The sequence below is a fragment of the Mastigoproctus giganteus genome, chromosome 2 (genome assembly GCF_048544385.1).
Source record: "Mastigoproctus giganteus isolate SK-2022 chromosome 2, ASM4854438v1, whole genome shotgun sequence".
NCBI classification, from domain to species: domain Eukaryota; kingdom Metazoa; phylum Arthropoda; class Arachnida; order Uropygi; family Thelyphonidae; genus Mastigoproctus; species Mastigoproctus giganteus.
This window is the reverse complement of record NC_143576.1, coordinates 14,365,715-14,383,842: the sequence shown is the minus strand read 5'-3', so window position 1 is coordinate 14,383,842 and position 18,128 is coordinate 14,365,715. Positions and strand designations below refer to the sequence as shown.

The window sequence follows — 18,128 nt, the reverse complement described above, 5'->3', positions numbered from 1 at the left end:
TAATTAATTGATAAGAAGATAACTATGTATATAAAGTGCTTAGCATCATAATACACAGCCATTTCAGAATAAACAGAAAATTTTTAAGGTGGCATCGTTTTAGGTTATATCTCATATTGTGAATACCTTCACAACGAGTTGCCATGATATTGCACTACTTCGAATAAGTAACGCTTCACCTAAGGAGAAGACTAATGTTACTTATTCTCAGATAGGTACCACCCAGTGGTCTCAGATAGGTACCATCACCAGTATGGGTGGTGGTACCTATCTGAGAATAAGTAACATTAGTCTTCTCCTTAGGTGAAGCGTTACTTATTCGAAGTAGTGCAATATCATGGCAACTCGTTGTGAGGGTATTCACAATATGAGATATAACCTAAAACGATGCCACCTTAAAAATTTTCTGTTTATTCAGAAATGGCTGTGTATTATGATGCTAAGCACTTTATATACATAGTCTAAATTTGTTCGCAGCTTGAGGCTCTAGCCCTAAATGCACCTTAGTCTAAGAAGATAACTATATTTCGTTACTCACAGAAAAAATTAGAATGCCGCCGAAATGTAATGCACTGTGTGCGTACCTAACTTGTAATGGAAGTATGTTATCGGATGTTTAGACATTACTTAATAAGAATTAGTTAGTCATAGCCTCTCCTGTTACCCCACCACAAAAATCTATTCATATAACGAAAGTGTATTTTCTGTGTTGCTCTAGAATGAAAAGTTGGATCAAGGCCAAATTTTCAAACTATGTTCTGTTGGTCTTTGGGAAAATTTCAGGTCCAGTTTCGATTTCACAGCAGTTCTCATTCTCCCCCCCCACAAAAATTAGTATAAATTAAAGTATGCTTTTGCATTAATCAACAAGAAAAATGTAAATTGCTACCAAATTTTCAACATATATTTCGTTGGCCCCCGGGTGATTCTAAGTTCAATTCTGATTTCATAGGCATTCCATTCTCAGTTTTCCATACAGAAATATTGCTATAAATTTGGAACAGAAGCACTAATCCATTTAAAAATATTAATGCTTACTTAGAGTACTTGGGGAATCTGTGTAACATATTTTCTTGTCAATGGGTTGACTTATTTTGTTGTAATCATTAATAATGAATGCGAAATGTAATGTACTCTGTATATTAACTAACTTATTTTTTTGTTGAAGATGTTGGAAGGTTCCCAGTTCTTGAACATGAACGATCAGATGGCTCTGGGGATCGAAGAGCTTCCATGTCCTCTAAGGGTCCTGAATTTAATCATAATATGGAAGTTATCTTTGCACTTCCTAGTCTTCAGCTTCATTTGAAAACTGAGCACTTGCAATACACCAGAGTTCCTTCTCTTTCAGGTAAAATTTTCAGAAATAGTTTTAATAAGTCAAAATCACATTTATCATTTTGTATGAAAAAGGTGTTGTTTTTTTAATGTTATGATTTATATTGTATTCATTCAAAAGATTATTTTGAAATGTGCTTCATGATTCCCAGAATAAATAGATCTTTTGTTTCGTTAAAAGTGCATCAAAAATCTAGAGTTGATTTATGCTGAAACTAATTTTGCAGATTATGAGCTAGTTGAAGAAAATAGTTGCAGTAAATTTTGCAGATTATGTTGTTTTAAGACTTCGTAGAGGGGGAGGGAAGCCAGTGTGATTCAGAATTTTGATCATATCATGTCTACAAATCTTACCAGCTTAACTAATAAATAAAAGATTCATTTATTAGTTAATATTCTGGACACATCTCCCCTAATTTGAATATTAGACCTAACTATGCAAACATGCTTATGCTACAAACCTGTTTAAACTAATTAACCAGCAAATTTTCTTAATTTATTTTTATCCTTAATTAACAAGATATATGAAGGGAAAATGAACTTAATAAAATTATATAATATCGGAGTAGATACACTATAGTTAATCCATAAAATTAAACTACATGCGTAGTGTAAAGGCATAATTTTAATTATATCTTATATTGTGGCTACATTCACAATGAGATACCAAGTATTGCACTACTTTGAATAAGTAACACTTCTCTAGTAGAGAAGACTACTGTTACTTATTCTCAGTGGCTGATATCGCACCCAGATGGCACTGTTTCAAAGGTTGTTGGCCTTTCATCAGTGGGTGGCAGGTACCCTGGTAATGCAAACATGCCATCACTTTTCACCTCTGCCAGCAGCTACTGTTAATCTATTAGTCCATGTATCCCCCCCCTCCCCCAAACTAGCAGTTTTCCTACTCACCTAATGCTGCCTCGATAGCATCAGCAAATATTCTTGCACCCTTTCTATTTAAGTGTATCCCATCCCTGTAGAAGCAGTTTCTCCTGTTAATAAGCACAGATCAGGCTGAGAAAAATTCTACCCCTTGAGCCTTGCACAATTTCTCTACAGGGCCGAACTGATTGACAAGGCTCTCATCATATACTCCCTCCTATCGTGTCTGGTCAGAATTGCAGATACTTTCAAATTCAACCCTAATTCAGGGCTTTTTTTCAACATTGACCTTTACTTGTTAAGTAATTCTGCCGGTCTCCTACTCTTAATATCATTAAGAGTAGGAGACCGGCGCCTCCATTAGTGCCAAGTGTACAACAATATCACCTTTTGTGTTCTCAAAAGATATCTGCTCTATAATGTCATCAACCTTTGGTCCTGTTCCACCTATCCTTTTTTCACAATTTGTTCCCCGTTTCCCTGACAATAGAGTCACCGGCAACAACTAGTTCCTGTGGGATCAGCGCATTCTGCCTTGGGGGTTGCCGCTGTGTTATGTGATGTTCAAGTGCAAGCTTGGGCGTTGATGTGGGCAGCTGAGAGCTTGATGGGCCCCTCAATTTAAATCCCTCGAGGGCATCCATCCTGTCCTTCAAGCTCTCATATAGGCCCATAACAATGCTAAGTTGTCGCCTAATTTCCTTACATCGTGCACATACAAAGATAATTTGGCAATATCATGTCCCATTCCTGATTGCTCCACAAACATCAAACAAGCAGTACATTTCAAGGCTGTGATTCAGAGGACAACTGCCCCCTCAGTTCTCTCCTGAGCTACAGCAGTCCCAATAAATACAGAAAACAACAGTTGACCCAGCCTTGAAATCTGGGGACTCCAGTAATAACATTAGTCCAAAGAAGAGCAGTGCCCATTAATACCTACACTGACTGCTTCAGCTTAACCATTCCTTTATCTCTGTAGCAGTAACTTGATCTTAATGCCAAAATTGTGTTCCAATTTATACATCAGTCTTTTATGTGTAATAGTATCTGAAATTTAAGTATATGATGTCAAAATTATTTTTTGTATCCAACTCCACTGTTACTATATCATATTATCCAGTCAGACTGGTGGTGTAGGCTTGTCCCTTAACACATCCATGTTATTACTGCACAATAACTGTGTTTCTTCTTTAACCAATGACTCCATTATTTTCCCTGGAACACAAGTGAAGTTAATGGCTCTAATTAATTATGTTATTCTTTGATCCCCCTTTGTGAATTGGAGATACATTTGCACATCTCCAGTCCATGGGGTTGCTGATGAATCCAAGGATGCTCTTGTAATTATAGCTAAATGTTTGCTTACTTCTTTTGCTGCCTCCCTTAATATTGGATAGCTCCCATCCATTCCCAGATGCTTTTTTATGTTTAGCTTCAACAATTTCTCTTTCACTTTACTCTCAGTTATCACAAAATAATTTGGCACCCTTTTAGAATACATGTGGAATAGCTATTCAGTGTGTCAACATTGAATAGCTATTCTGAAACCTTTCTTTGACAGGATCATTAGCAGTTAAACATATCTTGTGGATCAATACGATTCATCCCTTCCTTCTAATGTTTACATAAGTTAAGATGTCTTTGACAGAGACTCCTCATTTTATGACTTGACTGCAGACTAGTTTATTGTAGGCTTTGGGATCACCTGATAATTTATATGCATGCCATGAGTTTCATCAGATGGCCATTTACATCTAAACCTTGAACCATATCTCTTAGGTGGTATGAAAAGTCTAGTAGCTTCTATAAGGGCTGTCCATTTAGAATTTGCTGCCAGTTGACATTCAGTTGGTCACACTGCCTATAATTTATAAACTGACTGAGACGTTGTAGTCACTTTTACAAAAGTAGCCTTTTCTTTGACAGTTACATTTTTAGGTAAATCCCACATCGATACACAGGATCACTGCCACCTAGTGGTTCTTTTATTTGCAGTTTCCTAATGCATGAAGTGTATTGCTTTCTCTCATTGCCTCTCTAACATGCTAGTAACCTACAATTTCCATTCAGTAATAATCTGGAAAGTTAAATTCCCATTTTGAGACATTCTGATATATTAGCAATCAAAAGCATAATTCTTCTCTTCATTCTGACATTTCTGTACATGTTTTACTCCCCATATTTAGCATTAGCAGTGGCATATGATGCAAGAAAGTTAGCTTATACAGCATCGCCCAAAAAAAAAAAAAAAAAAAACCCCTTCCCATTTCACCCATCTGGTCACTTCAACTATTTTTTGTCTAGTTCAGCTTAAATTTATTTAAGCTATCAACTTCTACAACAACAGATGGAAGTCTGTTCCAGCAATCAACTACCTGCTGGCTAAAGGCAAACCTCCACACATTTATTCTACAAATGTCTTTCCTCAATTTGAATCTATGCCCCCTCAGGTTCTTAATCTGAGCAAGTGGATGTATCCCGTCAGCATTGAGCCTGCTCAAACCATTCAAGAACTTATACACCTCGATCAGATCACCTCAAAGGTGGCTAGTCTCCAGACACTGTAATTTGCAAAACTTAAGCCTTTCTTCCTAAGAGCAACCCTTTGTTCTATTCACTAATTTTGTTGCCCTTCTCTGTACTCGTTCCAGCAGCTCTACATCCTTCTTGAAATGAGGCCTCTAGACCTGTATACAGTACTCGAGGTGTGGCCTGACCATTGCCTTATACAAGGTGATCCTGTATCATCTCTTTAACCATTGACTCCATTATTTTCCCCGGAACAGAAGTTAAACTAACAGATCTATAATTATTTGTGTCACCCTTTGCACCCCCCTCTTTGTGAATTGGGGATACATTTACATATCTCCAGTCCATGGGGATCTCCCCCTGACACTAAGGATGCTGTCATAATTATGGCTAAGGGTTTGCTTACTTTCCTTGCTGCCTCCTTCAATATAACTGGATAGAATCTATCTGCACGAGGTGCCTTTTTTTATGTTTAACTTCAACAATTTCTCCTCCATTTTGCTCTCAGTTATTACAAAATCACTTAGCTCCCTGTTTTAGAGTTTGATAAACTTTTGGCACTCCCCTCCTTGAATAACTCCTCATGTGTGAATGTTGATGCAAAATACTCATTCAGTTTATGAGCTACTTGAGCAGGATCATTAATAGTTGAACTATCTATGTTAAGTGGACTAGTCTGATTCATCCCCTTCCTACTCGAGTTTACATAAAAACAAGAGTTTTTATGTAAACTCTTTATGTATAAAAGTCATTATGTATAAGTTTTTATGTATAAAAACTTATCTAAAAACTAGAGTTTACTTAAGTAAAGGAATGAGAACGAGAGTAGGCTTGTGCAGGCGAAGTTTTTACGACTGAGGAACATAGAAAAAACTTCTCTGTTTTATTAGCTTGAATTGGCATATTAACTTATTTTCCAGAGTAGCTCTATATTCCTAGTTACGATACTTATTTTAAATTTTAATGTAGATAGAGATTTTGTAGGTTATTATTTAGTATCGGTAAGGGTATCCAATCCACGTGTTTTACAAATTTTACAGAGCCGGCGAACCGGAAGTTTTTTTAGCTATAGTTAGCTGCTTTATTGACCAATTGTTATATTAAATTATTTTCTGTAAGTAGCTTATAGATCTAGGCAAGATCCTTGATTTATTCTGAATTCAGACAGCAAGATTTTCGAAGTTAATTAATATATGAATGTCCGTAGATTTACCGTTCGTAACTTGCCGCCATTGTTATACGATACAATGTTATATCCCGAACTAGATAGCATTAGCTTAGCATAGTATAGTAAATAATATTATCAATTAATTAGTAAATTTATTAATCTGGTTGAACTTCATTGTCAATTAAATCATATTTTTAATTAAATACATATAATGACTTAGATTTTACGAACATAACATAATTAATTAATACATAACTTGATACGGAACTTATATAAAGAAACTCGAAGATAATACTTGAAAATTTAAAATATATATATATAGATATATAGTGTTACAACTGCGTTGGGATACAAGTTTAGGGTTATAATTTTGTATTGAAATTGAATCGGAATCATGACTCAGAGCAGCAAAGCAAAAGGCTCGAGCAAAATGGAGTGCTGTGGCTCAGGGGAGAACTGAGGGGGGTCAGTTTCCCTCTGAATCGCAGCTTTTTAAAATGCACTGCTTGCTTGATGTTTGTGGAGCTATCAGGTACGGGACATAATATTGCAAAGGGGGATGTCTTTGTGCGCGCGCGCGTGATGTAAGGAGTGTGAGGAAATGAGGTGACAACTCAGCGTTGTTATGAGCCTATATGAGAGCTTGAAGGACAGGGTGGATGCCCTTGAAGGATCAAAATTAAGGGTCCCCATCAAGCTCTCAGCTGCCCACATCAATGCCAGAGCTTGCACTTGATCATCACACAACACAGCGGAAACCCTGAAGGCAGAATGCGCTGGTCCCACAGGAACTAATAGTTGTCGGTGACTCTATTGTCAGGGAAACGGGGAACATGCTGTGTAAAAAGGATGGGTGCAACAGGACCGGGGTATGTCTGCCAGGGGCAAAGGTTGATGACGTTGTAGAGCAGATATCATCTTTTAAGGGCACAAAGGGTGATATTGTTGTACACGTTGGCACTAATGATATTAAGGTAGGAGACCAGCAGAATTACTTAACAAGTACAGGTCACTGTTGAAAAAAAAGCCGTGAATTAGGGTTGAATTTGAAAGTGTATGCAATTCTGCCCCGACACGATAAGAGGGAGTATATGATGAGAGCCCTGGAAAGATTGTGCAAGGCTCAAGGGGTAGAATTTTTTTCAGCCTGGTCTGTACTTGTTAACAAGAGAGACTGCTTCTACAGGGATGGGATACACTTAAATAGAAAGGGTGCAAGAATATTTGCTGATGCTATTGAGACAGTGTTAGGTGGGTCGGAAAACTGCTAGCTTGGGGGGGATACAAGGACTAATAGATTAACAGTAGCCACTGGCAGAGGTGAAAGTGATTCTTGCACTGCTTCTATTGGGATGAGCAGCAGCCTGGAAAACAAGATACAAGTAAACACATGGGTTGTGTTAGGGTAGCTAAGAATAGGAACAGGTGCATGTATAATTGCATGTACACCAATGCTAGGCATTTGGTAAATAAATTTGATGAATTTGAGGTATTGCTCAGAACATCAAAGGCAGATATTGTTGGAATATCAGAGACGTGGTGTCACACAGATATAAGGAATGCAGAACTGGAATTTGGTGAGTACAATGTGTACAGAAGGATAGACAAGATAGGGAGCGAGTTATACTATTAGTTAAGAAACACATAAAATCCAAGGAAGAGAAGCCAATCGACATCACTGGACAGTGCAGTGTCGAGTCAGTTTGGTGTGACCTAAGCATTGGGAGATCCAAATTGAGAGTAGGTGTGTGTTATAGGACTAATGACTCTGATGAGTATAATAAGGAACTGTACAGGGAAAGAGAGTGGGCCAGTAAATCAGAGTGTCTTATAATGGGGGATTTTAATTACCCAGATATTGACTGGAATTTATGGGTTGGTCACTCACACACACTAGCAAGGCTTTTGTGGATTTATTGGATGATTGTTTTCTACATCAGCATGTTCGGGAGGAAACTAGAGGGAGTAATACTCTTGATCTGATTATCAGTAGTGATTTTTCATGCATTAAGAATCTGCAGATAAAGGAACCACTAGGTGGCAGTGATCACAGTGTGCTGAAGTGGGATTTACTCAAAGGGAAGGGTTTTTGCTTTTGTAAGGGTGACTACAATTGTCTGAGACAGTATTTAAATTCTATACAGTGGGACCAACTGATGATGTTACCAACAGAAAATTCAAAATGGGAAACATTCAAAGAACTTATCTTGGAAGCTACTAGGCTTTACATACCAACTGAGAAATATTGTTCAAGGCCTAAATGGATGTCAGATGAACTAATTGAGACATATGGCAGAGAAGAAAAATGCATGGGATACATAAATTAATGGGTGACATGGAAGCCTATGATAGATATAAGCTGGTCTGTAACCAAGTAACAAAGGAGATTACGTAGGCAAAGGCAGATTATGAGAAATCCTTGGCAAAGGATGCAAAGAAAAACAGAAAAGAGTTCTTTACCTATGTAAACTCAAGAAGGAAAGGGATGAATCAGATTGGTCCACTTGATATTGATGGTTCAACTGTTGATGATCCTGCTCAGGTAGCTAACAAACTGAATGAATATTTTGCATTGACATTCACACATAAGGAGTTATTCAGGGAGGGGAATGCCAGAGGTGTATTCAACTCTGGCAGTAAGCTAGATAATCTTGTAATAACTGAGGGTAAAGTTGAGGAGAAATTGGAGTTGTTGAAGGAGTCTGACTAATTTGATGGGATACTGTGATGTAGTCACAAAGGAACTGGATGCAAAGAATAACTTTGATATCATATATTTGGATCTTAGAAAAGTCTTTGATACTGTTGCACATGGAAGACTGCTGCACAAATTGGAGCAGTGTGGCACTGGAGGCAAATTGCTGCTATGTGAAAGGGATGGTTGAGTGGGAGAAGACAGAGAGTGGTAATCAATGGACACTGCTCTTCTTGGACTGCTCTTAATGTTTTTAGTGGAATCCCTTAGGGTTCAGTGTTGGGTCCACTGTTGTTTTCTGTATTTATAAATGATATTGATGATGGTATATCAACCTTAATGTCCAAGTTTGCAGGGTTGTTAATGACACTAATGACAGTACACTGCTGCAACAGGATCTAGAAAATTTGAGCAGATGGGCTGAGAGATGGCAAATAAAGTTTAACATTGACAAATGTAAAGTACTACATATGGGAAGCAGTAATCCCAGAGTAACGTATTAATTCTGTGGTATCACACTGACAGTGGTAGAGAATGAAAAGGACCTGGGGTTAATTGTGCATGCAGATATGAAGTTTTCTGAGCAGTGCAGATGGTCTGCAAGAGTAGCTCATGGTGTCTTGTCAATGATATACAGGAATTTTTCTAGCAGGGATAAGGAGGTGATTATCCCCATGTATAAGGCAATGGTCAGGTCACACTTCGAGTACTGTATTCAGGTCTGGAGGCCTCATTTTAAGAAGGATGTAGAGCTGTTGGAACGAGTACAGAGAAGGGCAACAAGATTAGTGAATGGAACAAAGGGTTGCTCTTATGAAGAAAGGCTTAAGTTTTGCAAATTACAGTGTCTAGAGACTAGGCACCTGTGTGGTGATCTGATTGAGGTGTATAAAGCCTTGAATGGTTTGAGCATGCTCAATGCTGATGAGATTCTTCCTCTTGCTCAGAATAATCATCTGAGAGGGCATAAATTCAAATTGAGGAAAGACGGTTGTAGGATAGATGTGTAGAAGTTATCTTAAACAGATTTTTAAATGAGTGAAATAAGGTTTTTTTTTTTTTTTTTTTTTGGCTGATGCTATATAAGCTTGCTTTCTTGCATCACATGCCTTTGCTAATGATTTATGCACCAACATCGAGCCATGATGATGAAGAGGTTGAAGAAATGTACACCGAAATTAAGAGTCTTCTAGATGAGCAGAAAACCCACTACACTATTATTATGGGGGACTTCAATGCTAAGGTTGGAAAAAGATAAAACAGCACAGAAAGGGGAAGTATAGGAAATTTTGGAATTGGTGAAAGACTTGTGGAATTTGCAGAATCTCAAAGACTGTCAGTAATGAACACTTTTTTCAAGAAAAGGGTGAACAAAAAGTGGACATGGAAGAGTCCAAATGGATTAACAACTAATGAACTCGACTTCATCCTCACTAACAGAAGATTTATCGTGAATGATGTTACCTTCCTGAATAAGATAAATGTTGGAAGTTATCACAGAGTGGTAAGATGCACACTTGATGTAGGAAAGGAAAGAAAAAAACTGACTCGAGTAAATAATACGAAGGTGTTTGAGATAACAGAAGAGGAGAAAAAGCAGTATGTACTTGAACTTAAGAACAGGTTTGAGCTTCTGCAGACCTCAGGACTAAGATATTGACGAGGAATATTACAACTTTCTGAAAGTGATAAAGCCCAAGAAACTTATAGGGAAAAAGAAATCCAAAGAAGAAAAAATTAGTCAAACGCTTGTTATGATGAACCAAAGGCAACAAATGAAGAGAGCAAGATAAACACTGACAAGGAGAAAATTGAATATACTGGGTTATGCAAAGCCATTAGAAAGAGGCTTAGAGAAGACATAGGAAGATTTAACACAAGAAAAGAAGAACAAGCATTAAGGGAAAACAAAGGACTTAAATTAACAGCCATGAGCAATAGTGCAGAAAGACAAATGATACTGAAGAATAGCAATGGTGTACTTATAAATAGCAGAGAAGGCATAATTCAAATAGCAGAAGACTACTATAGAGAATAATACAAGGAGCGGGGGAATGATGCCAGCAGTGGGAAAGATGGATCGCAGATTAGCAACACATACGATATACCCGATATTCTTCCTGATGAGGTAGAACAGGGGTTGAAGAAAATGAAGAATCAGAAAGCACCGGGGAAAGATGAAGTTACTGTAGAGTTGTTAAAATTGGGAGAAAGAGACATGATACAAAAACTGGCAAGATTCTTCAAAAATGCATTAGAAAAGGAGTGGAATAATGCAATTATAGTTTCGGTGCATAGGAACGGAGATAAATGGGAAATTATAGACCAATTAGCTTGTTATCCCACATCTACAAGTTGTTCACAAGGGTCATTACTAACAGATTAGAAAGCATACTTGATGAGAATTGAAAGAGCAAGCTGGCTTTAGGACAGGAATCTCAACTATGGATCACCTTCACATAATATCACAGCTAATGGAGAAAGCAAATGAATATAAAACACCATTATGCCTGGCATTTGACTCTATACAGCATAAGGCAATGTTTCGGGCTCTGGAAAGACAAGGCATAGACACTCCATATATTATGATTTTGAAGAAAATATATCAGAATGCTACCTCCTTTATTAGACTAGACAAAGGCAGTAGCAAATTTAAAATCGAGAAAGGAGTTCGACAAGGAGACAACATCTCTGAAGCTGTTTACTGCTGCCCTTGAGGAAGCTTTCAGAAGATTAGACTGGTCACAGAAAGGAGTCAATGTGAATGGAGAGTTACAGTTTGCAGATGACATTATGGTCATAAGCTATGATCAGAAAGAATTAGAGGAAAATTTTAATCAGTTATGCAGAGTTAGTAAGGATTTTGGACTAAAGATGAATATGGCTAAAACAAAAGTAATGATGAACAAGTATGCGACAGAAAGGGACATAATGATTGAAGTAGCAATAATTGAAAATGTGGAGATAAATCCCAGATAAATCATATACTTATCTTGGACAAGTTATTAGCTGTAATAATGATAAATGGCTGGAAGTCAAGAGAAGAATAAATTTTGGATGGATAGCATTCAGGAAATATAGTCACATACTGAAGAGCAATATCCCAGTTTGTCTTAAACGTAAAATAATGAACCAATGTATACCCCCACCATGACTTGGGCACTCACCAAAAGAATGGAAGAGAAGCTGAGAACTACACATGAAAAATGGAACGAATTATATTGGAAATCAGACTGTTAGATAAGAAGAGAAACACATGGATTAGGCAGCAAACTCAAGTAAAGGACATTCTTATCAAAACTAATGAATTAAAATGGTCTTGGGGTAGGACACATAGCTCGAAGATGATGGCAGATGGACTAAGAAAATAACAGAATGGTACCCAAGAGGAGCTAGAAGAAAACCTGGAAAACAATGTTGGGGATGGATAGATGAAATTCGTAAGTTTGTGGGTAGTAAATGGATTGCCATTGCACAAAACAGAACGAACTGAAAAGCTGGAGAGGCCTTCATCCTGCAGTGAATTGAAAATGGCTGATGATGATGATCAATAATTTTCCCACTCATCAGTCAGTCCAACTCCAAACTCATCTCTTCTACTTTGTTTGCTGGACAAACTTTTCTTCACTGTATTTCCCAAAAATTGAAGTCTAATTTCAACAAGCATTTGCTGTCTGCTCAGTCTTCAATTAGTGCATGGTACTAAGTAATATTGGTTTGAAGGTTGTTTTTTTTTTATGAAAAGTACCTCAGGAATGGGACAGCAGAAGATGCTCCAACTATAGAGGAATTTGAATTATGAGTTCTATTGCTAAACTGTTTGGAAAAGTAATAAAATTAAAACTGGACAAAGGGATTTTAATTTCTGAGAAACAGTGTGGCTTTTTGACTGGATGCTCATGTATAGACCACTTATTCACTGTTAAGCAAATTCTGGTAAAATGCCAGGCTACAAACCAAGATGTAGGTATGCTATTCATAGTCTTAGAAAGCATATGACAATGTGCCAAGAAAATCATCTGTGGAAGACTATGGAAAAAATCTCAATAAGCCAGCCATTAATTGATATAATTAGAAGAATCCACAAGAATAATACATGCTGTTTTAAAATTGGTTCAAAATTATCAAGAAAATTTAAGACTTCAAAAGGACTACTTCAAGGATGCTGTTTGTCACCTAGTTTGTTTAAGCTATACCTGGAAGTCGTTCTAAGACCATGGTCACAGAAGTGCAGTTCAATGGGTCAAAATAAATACCTTTACAATCTACTGTTTTTGCAGATGTTCAAGTTGTGGTAGCACAGGTTGATGGTGCAAGTTACTAGAAGAATATAAAACATGGGGACTGACAGTAAATTTTAATAAATTTACATGAATCGAAGTGAGGATGTTCTGGATTTAGATGGAATACAGGTGAAAACTGTACAGCAATTATTCAGGCTGACTGATCACTGTGCAGGAAATTGAGGGAGGACTGGGTGAAGGTAGAAAGGTCATAGGAACGTGCAATTCTGTGCTATGGTATAAAAATATTATTAATAAAACTAAACACCAAATATATAATGCAATATTACAAAGTGTTTTATTATATGGATGTGAGACTTGGACCTTAAATAAAAGACAAAAAAAATAAACTATTGGCTGTTGAGATGGATTTCTGGCAAAGATCGGCAAGAAAGTCTAGGATTGAAAATTTTAGAAATTATGTGATAAGGGATACAATGAATGTCCGATAAAATAGAGGAGATTGGAGTGGTTTGGCCATGTGAAGGGAATGGAGAATGACAGATTGCCCAGAGGAACCATGGAGAAGGAAAAAGACAGGAATACCAAGAAGGACATGGATAGAGGGTGTGAGAGCAGTTATAAATAGAGGACTGGTGAACGGAGATTGGGAAGATAGAAGAAAATGGGGGGGGGGGGGAGAAATAACTTTTCGATGTTAGGTCGAGAAGAACTGTTGTAATAACAGAATAAATCCTCAGGAATTACAACTCTACTAGGATTTTCACATATGACTGTGTCTCTGATGTATTGAGATTCCAATAGCTAAATAACATGAAGTCAACAGAGACTGGCAAGATTTGTGCAGAGTAACAGAAAAGCTACAGTCAGTCCAATAACAACCCAGAACAACAGCAATAACCAAAGAGCCATTTCAAAATCTACAACTCATACCTGGTCATGGGTGAGGCATTGTAGCCAATGACTTAACTGAGTTCCACTCCTGTTAGCCCAGAAGCATAAAAAACCAGACACTGGAGGATTGGGAGAATGTTGACTGGTCTGATGAATGCCAGTTCATGCTATTTCATGCCAATGGGAGGATGAGAATAAGCCAACAGCATGAGTCAATGGACACATCCTGTCAGATATCAATGGTGTGAGGAGCATTTTCATGGCATACACCAGATCTCTCTCTCTATACCAATAGAGCAACATATGGGTGCCATAAGTTATTAGGAAATTGTTTTTAACCAAGTGCATCGTTTTATGGCTGTACTGGATCCATCTGTGAATGAGTTCTTCCAATGGGATAATGTGCAATGTCACAAGGCCAGAATTGTACAGGACTCATTCCAAGAACATGTGATGAAATTCAACCTAGTGTGGTGGCCACAACAATCTCCAGATCTCAGCACCTATAGGATCAGATGAAACAGTCTCTTTGGAGTACAGATTTGCAACAACTTCGAAGTATTTGAGTCAACATGGACTAGCATTCCTGTGGCACATTTTTGAAACATTTTTCAGTCCAGGCTGTTTTGAGGCTAAAGGGAGACCTACTTACCATTACATAATGTACCTAATAAAGTTTCCACTCAGCATAGTTCATAGAGCAAAATAGAGGTAACCATGAAGATTCAAGAATGCATCATCATTTTCTTACTCAGGAGGCAACTAACAAAGTATATTTTGCATGAAGAAATTCACGATTTTTTTTTTTTTATAAATTTAACTATAATAAAAATTGAATATTTTTTTATTTTTGTGTGATATTATCAGTTCCTGCTGATTTTCCTATTTGTCCTTGGAACTTTGTTTTGTTACTGAATATAAAGTTCAAGATTCCATTCCGATACCAAAATTATTACTTTTGGAGTTCGTATGCTATTTTATGTTCCATTTTTAGATGTAAATGTTTTGCTTTTCTAATTATTTCACACCTTAAATTATTATAAGTTTTTTTTTTTTGTGCACTTCTAGAAAGTTTATTCACATGGAAAATTAAATTTAAATAATTGTTTTTTATATTACACTGCTATTTTTTGAATGTTTTGCTTTTATGAAATTTAATCTTCTTTAATGTGCATTTCTTACTCAGATTTCAAGCCAACTGTTGAATGCAGCTTTGTAACAGAATTTGATGACCATATATTTGTAGCTGTGGATGCTGAAGCTTTCTTCTTTCTGCATGATTTAATTACATCTTATGTTAAAGAAAGAGACCGTAAGTTGGGACTCTCTTATATTGTAAATTCTCTAACAGTTTATTCATGTTTCAGAATGAAACAGCACTTCACTTGATAGGGGTAAAGCATTTAATTAATGGCTTCCTGTATAATCAGATAGAAAAATATATTATGTACTCCTATTTTCGGGGGCTTCATCAGTAGCATGAGAAAATTAGACAAATTATACTTACATTTTTTAACTTTGAAGTTACGTGTAGTTGGTTTTAGACTTAGGTTTAGGTCATCAGCCACCATTAATTAAATTTTGATTAAATCTATGCATTTTTTATATAAAATATAATTTTACAATGGTGACCACTACCTTTGCTCATGTTGAAGGTGGTAGTTAATGGTTAATTTATTAATGTACTAGATAAATTTGAGGGTTATACACCATAGTCTTGAGGATGTAGAAGGGTTTGCTGGTTCTTTAGTGTTTTTTATAAACCTGTATAAGGTTAATTGCATAGATGCTTTTGTAATAAGAAACTATTTCTTTCGTGGTTTTGCTCCACTGGCATCCTGAGCTTTGTTATTATTAGTGGCAAATGATGCAAGCTTATACAGCATCAGTCAAAAAAAAAAAATAAATAAAAATAAAATGTACATCACCTGTCCATCCCCTTCACTAGTTGATCTTGTTCTTCCTTAAATTTATTTAAACTACTCACTTCCACATAGGGCGCCTCCATAGCCAGGTGGGAAGAAGCAGTGCGAAGCACACGCTTCTTGATTAGACCAGGGTTCGAGCCCGTCACCACCAAAAACGGAGGATGCGGGAAGGCTAGGGAATGACCACCGCATTTCCCGGAGCAATATGGCCTTAGTTGCTAATGCTCCTAAAAACCAAATAACAAACATAACAAACTTCCACATATTTATTCTGCAAATATCCTTCCTCCATTTGAATTTATGTCCCCCTCGTGTGTAGTCTGAGAAAGAGGAAAAAATGGCATCAGGATTCAGCTTGCTCAAAAATAAAAGAAATTGTTATATTTAGCTATAACAATTTCTTTTATTTCAAATACTTAAGCACCTCAGTCATATCACCTTGCGTGTGCCTCGTTTCTATATACTGCAATTTGCAGAAGTCAAGCCTTTCTTTCTTGGTAACATATCTTTGTGTTACCCATTTCAGCAGATCCACATCCTTCCTAAAATGAGGCCTCAAGATGTGGGATAATCACCTCCTTCTCACTGCTAGCAAAATTTCTGTGTATCATTGATAAAACCCCCTGAGCTCTCCTTGGCAGCCTTGGACAACTACCCTCAGTGTACTAGCATTTGTCAATGTTAAACTTCAACTGGCATTTCTCAGCCCACCTACCTTATTTTTCTAGATCTTATTACAGTAGCTTACCTTTATTACTGTTGGTAACCACCTTGCACACTTAGACATTATGTATGATATACCTTCATTAATAAATATAGAAACAACAACCCTGGGGGACTCCATTAACAACATTAGTCCAGAGAGAGTAGTGTCCACTGAATAACCACTCTGTGTTCTCCACTCAACCATCCCTTTGTCAATAGCAGTAATTTGCCCTTAATACCACACTACTCCAATTTGTACAGTAGTCTTTTACGAGTAACAGTCTTAAATCCAAATATGTGATAGCAAAATTATTTTTTGCATACAGCTCCTTTGTTACTCCGTCATAGTATCCAGTCAGATTGGTCAGATAAATCCATGTTATGATTGCATTACTTCTTTAACCAGGGATTCCACTATTTTTCTCAGAACAGATGTTAAACTACCAGGTGTGTAATTACTCATGTCACCTTCTGATCTTCCCAGAATCTAAGGATTTGCTTACCTCCTGTGATGCTTCTTTTATGTTTAGCTATAACAATTTCTTTTCCATTTTCCTCTCAGTTATCAAAAAATCACTTAGCTCCCTGTTATAGTTTGATAAACTTCTAGCATGCTTTACTCTAAAGAATTTCTCATGCTTGAATGTAGATGCAAAATGCCTATTCAGTTTGTCAGCATCCTGAGCAGGATCATCAGGAGTCAAACCATTGATATCAAGTGGGCTAATATGATTCATTCCCTTCCTTCCAGTGTTTTATATATTATGTATAAAAGGCTTTGCATGTTTTGTCTAATCTCCTTTTTGTGACTTGGTTGCAGACTAGTTTATATCTACCATAGGATTACTGGATAATTTATATACATCCACAAGTTTCATTAGTTCATTGCACATCCATTGAGGTCTAAGCCTTAAATGGTATAAAAAACCTAGTAGCTTCTACAAATACTACCCTGAATGACTCCCATTCAGATTAATCTGTTGGTTCCACTGCATAAAATTTAAAAACTGTCTGAGATCAGTGAGTCATGCTTATGAAAGCAAAATTTGTTGAAAAAAAGTCATGAGCTAGGATTGAATTTGAAAGTGTCTGCAATTCTGCCCAGACATGATAGGAGGGAGTATATGATGAGAGCCTTGTCAATCAATTCGTCCCTGGAGAGAAATTGTGCAAGGCTCAAGGGGGTAGAATTTTTCTCAACCTGGTATGTGCTTATTAACAGGAGAGATTGCTTCTACAGGGATGGGATACACTTAAATAGAAAGGGTGCAAGAATATTTGCTGATGCTATCGAGGCAGTGTTAGGTGGGTCAGAAAAACTGCTAGCTTGGTGGGGAAGGATTCACAGACTAAAAGATTAACAGTAGATGCAGGCAGAGGCATTTCTTGCACTGCTTCTATTGTAATGAGCAGCAGCCTAGAGAGAAAGTTGCTGGGGATTTCAAGAGCTACTGGGAGTCATCATGGAACAAGTAAATATATGAACTGTGTTGGGTAACTAAGAGTAAGAACAGGTGCATGTATACTTGCATATACACCAGTGCTAGAAGTATAATAAATAAATTTGAAGTGCTGATCAAGGCATCAAAGGCAGATATTGTTGGGATATCAGAGACATGGTGCCACACAGATATAAGCAGTGCAGAATAGGAATTTGGGGAGTACAATGTGTACAGAAAGGATAGACAGGGTAGGAAGGGAGGAGGGGTTATGCTGTTAGTTAAGAAACACATAAAATC

General features: G+C 37.1%; 1 protein-coding gene across 1 annotated transcript in view; it reads left to right on the top strand.

Annotated features, from left to right (window-relative positions):
- The window catches only part of tweek (transmembrane protein KIAA1109 homolog tweek), an 806,203-nt gene that overhangs the window by 769,100 nt on the left and 18,975 nt on the right, over positions 1 to 18,128 (top strand). The window contains 2 exon segments of the mRNA XM_090388226.1: positions 1,169 to 1,351; positions 14,943 to 15,068. Of these exon segments, the coding sequence (XP_090244352.1) occupies positions 1,169 to 1,351; positions 14,943 to 15,068 (309 nt within the window).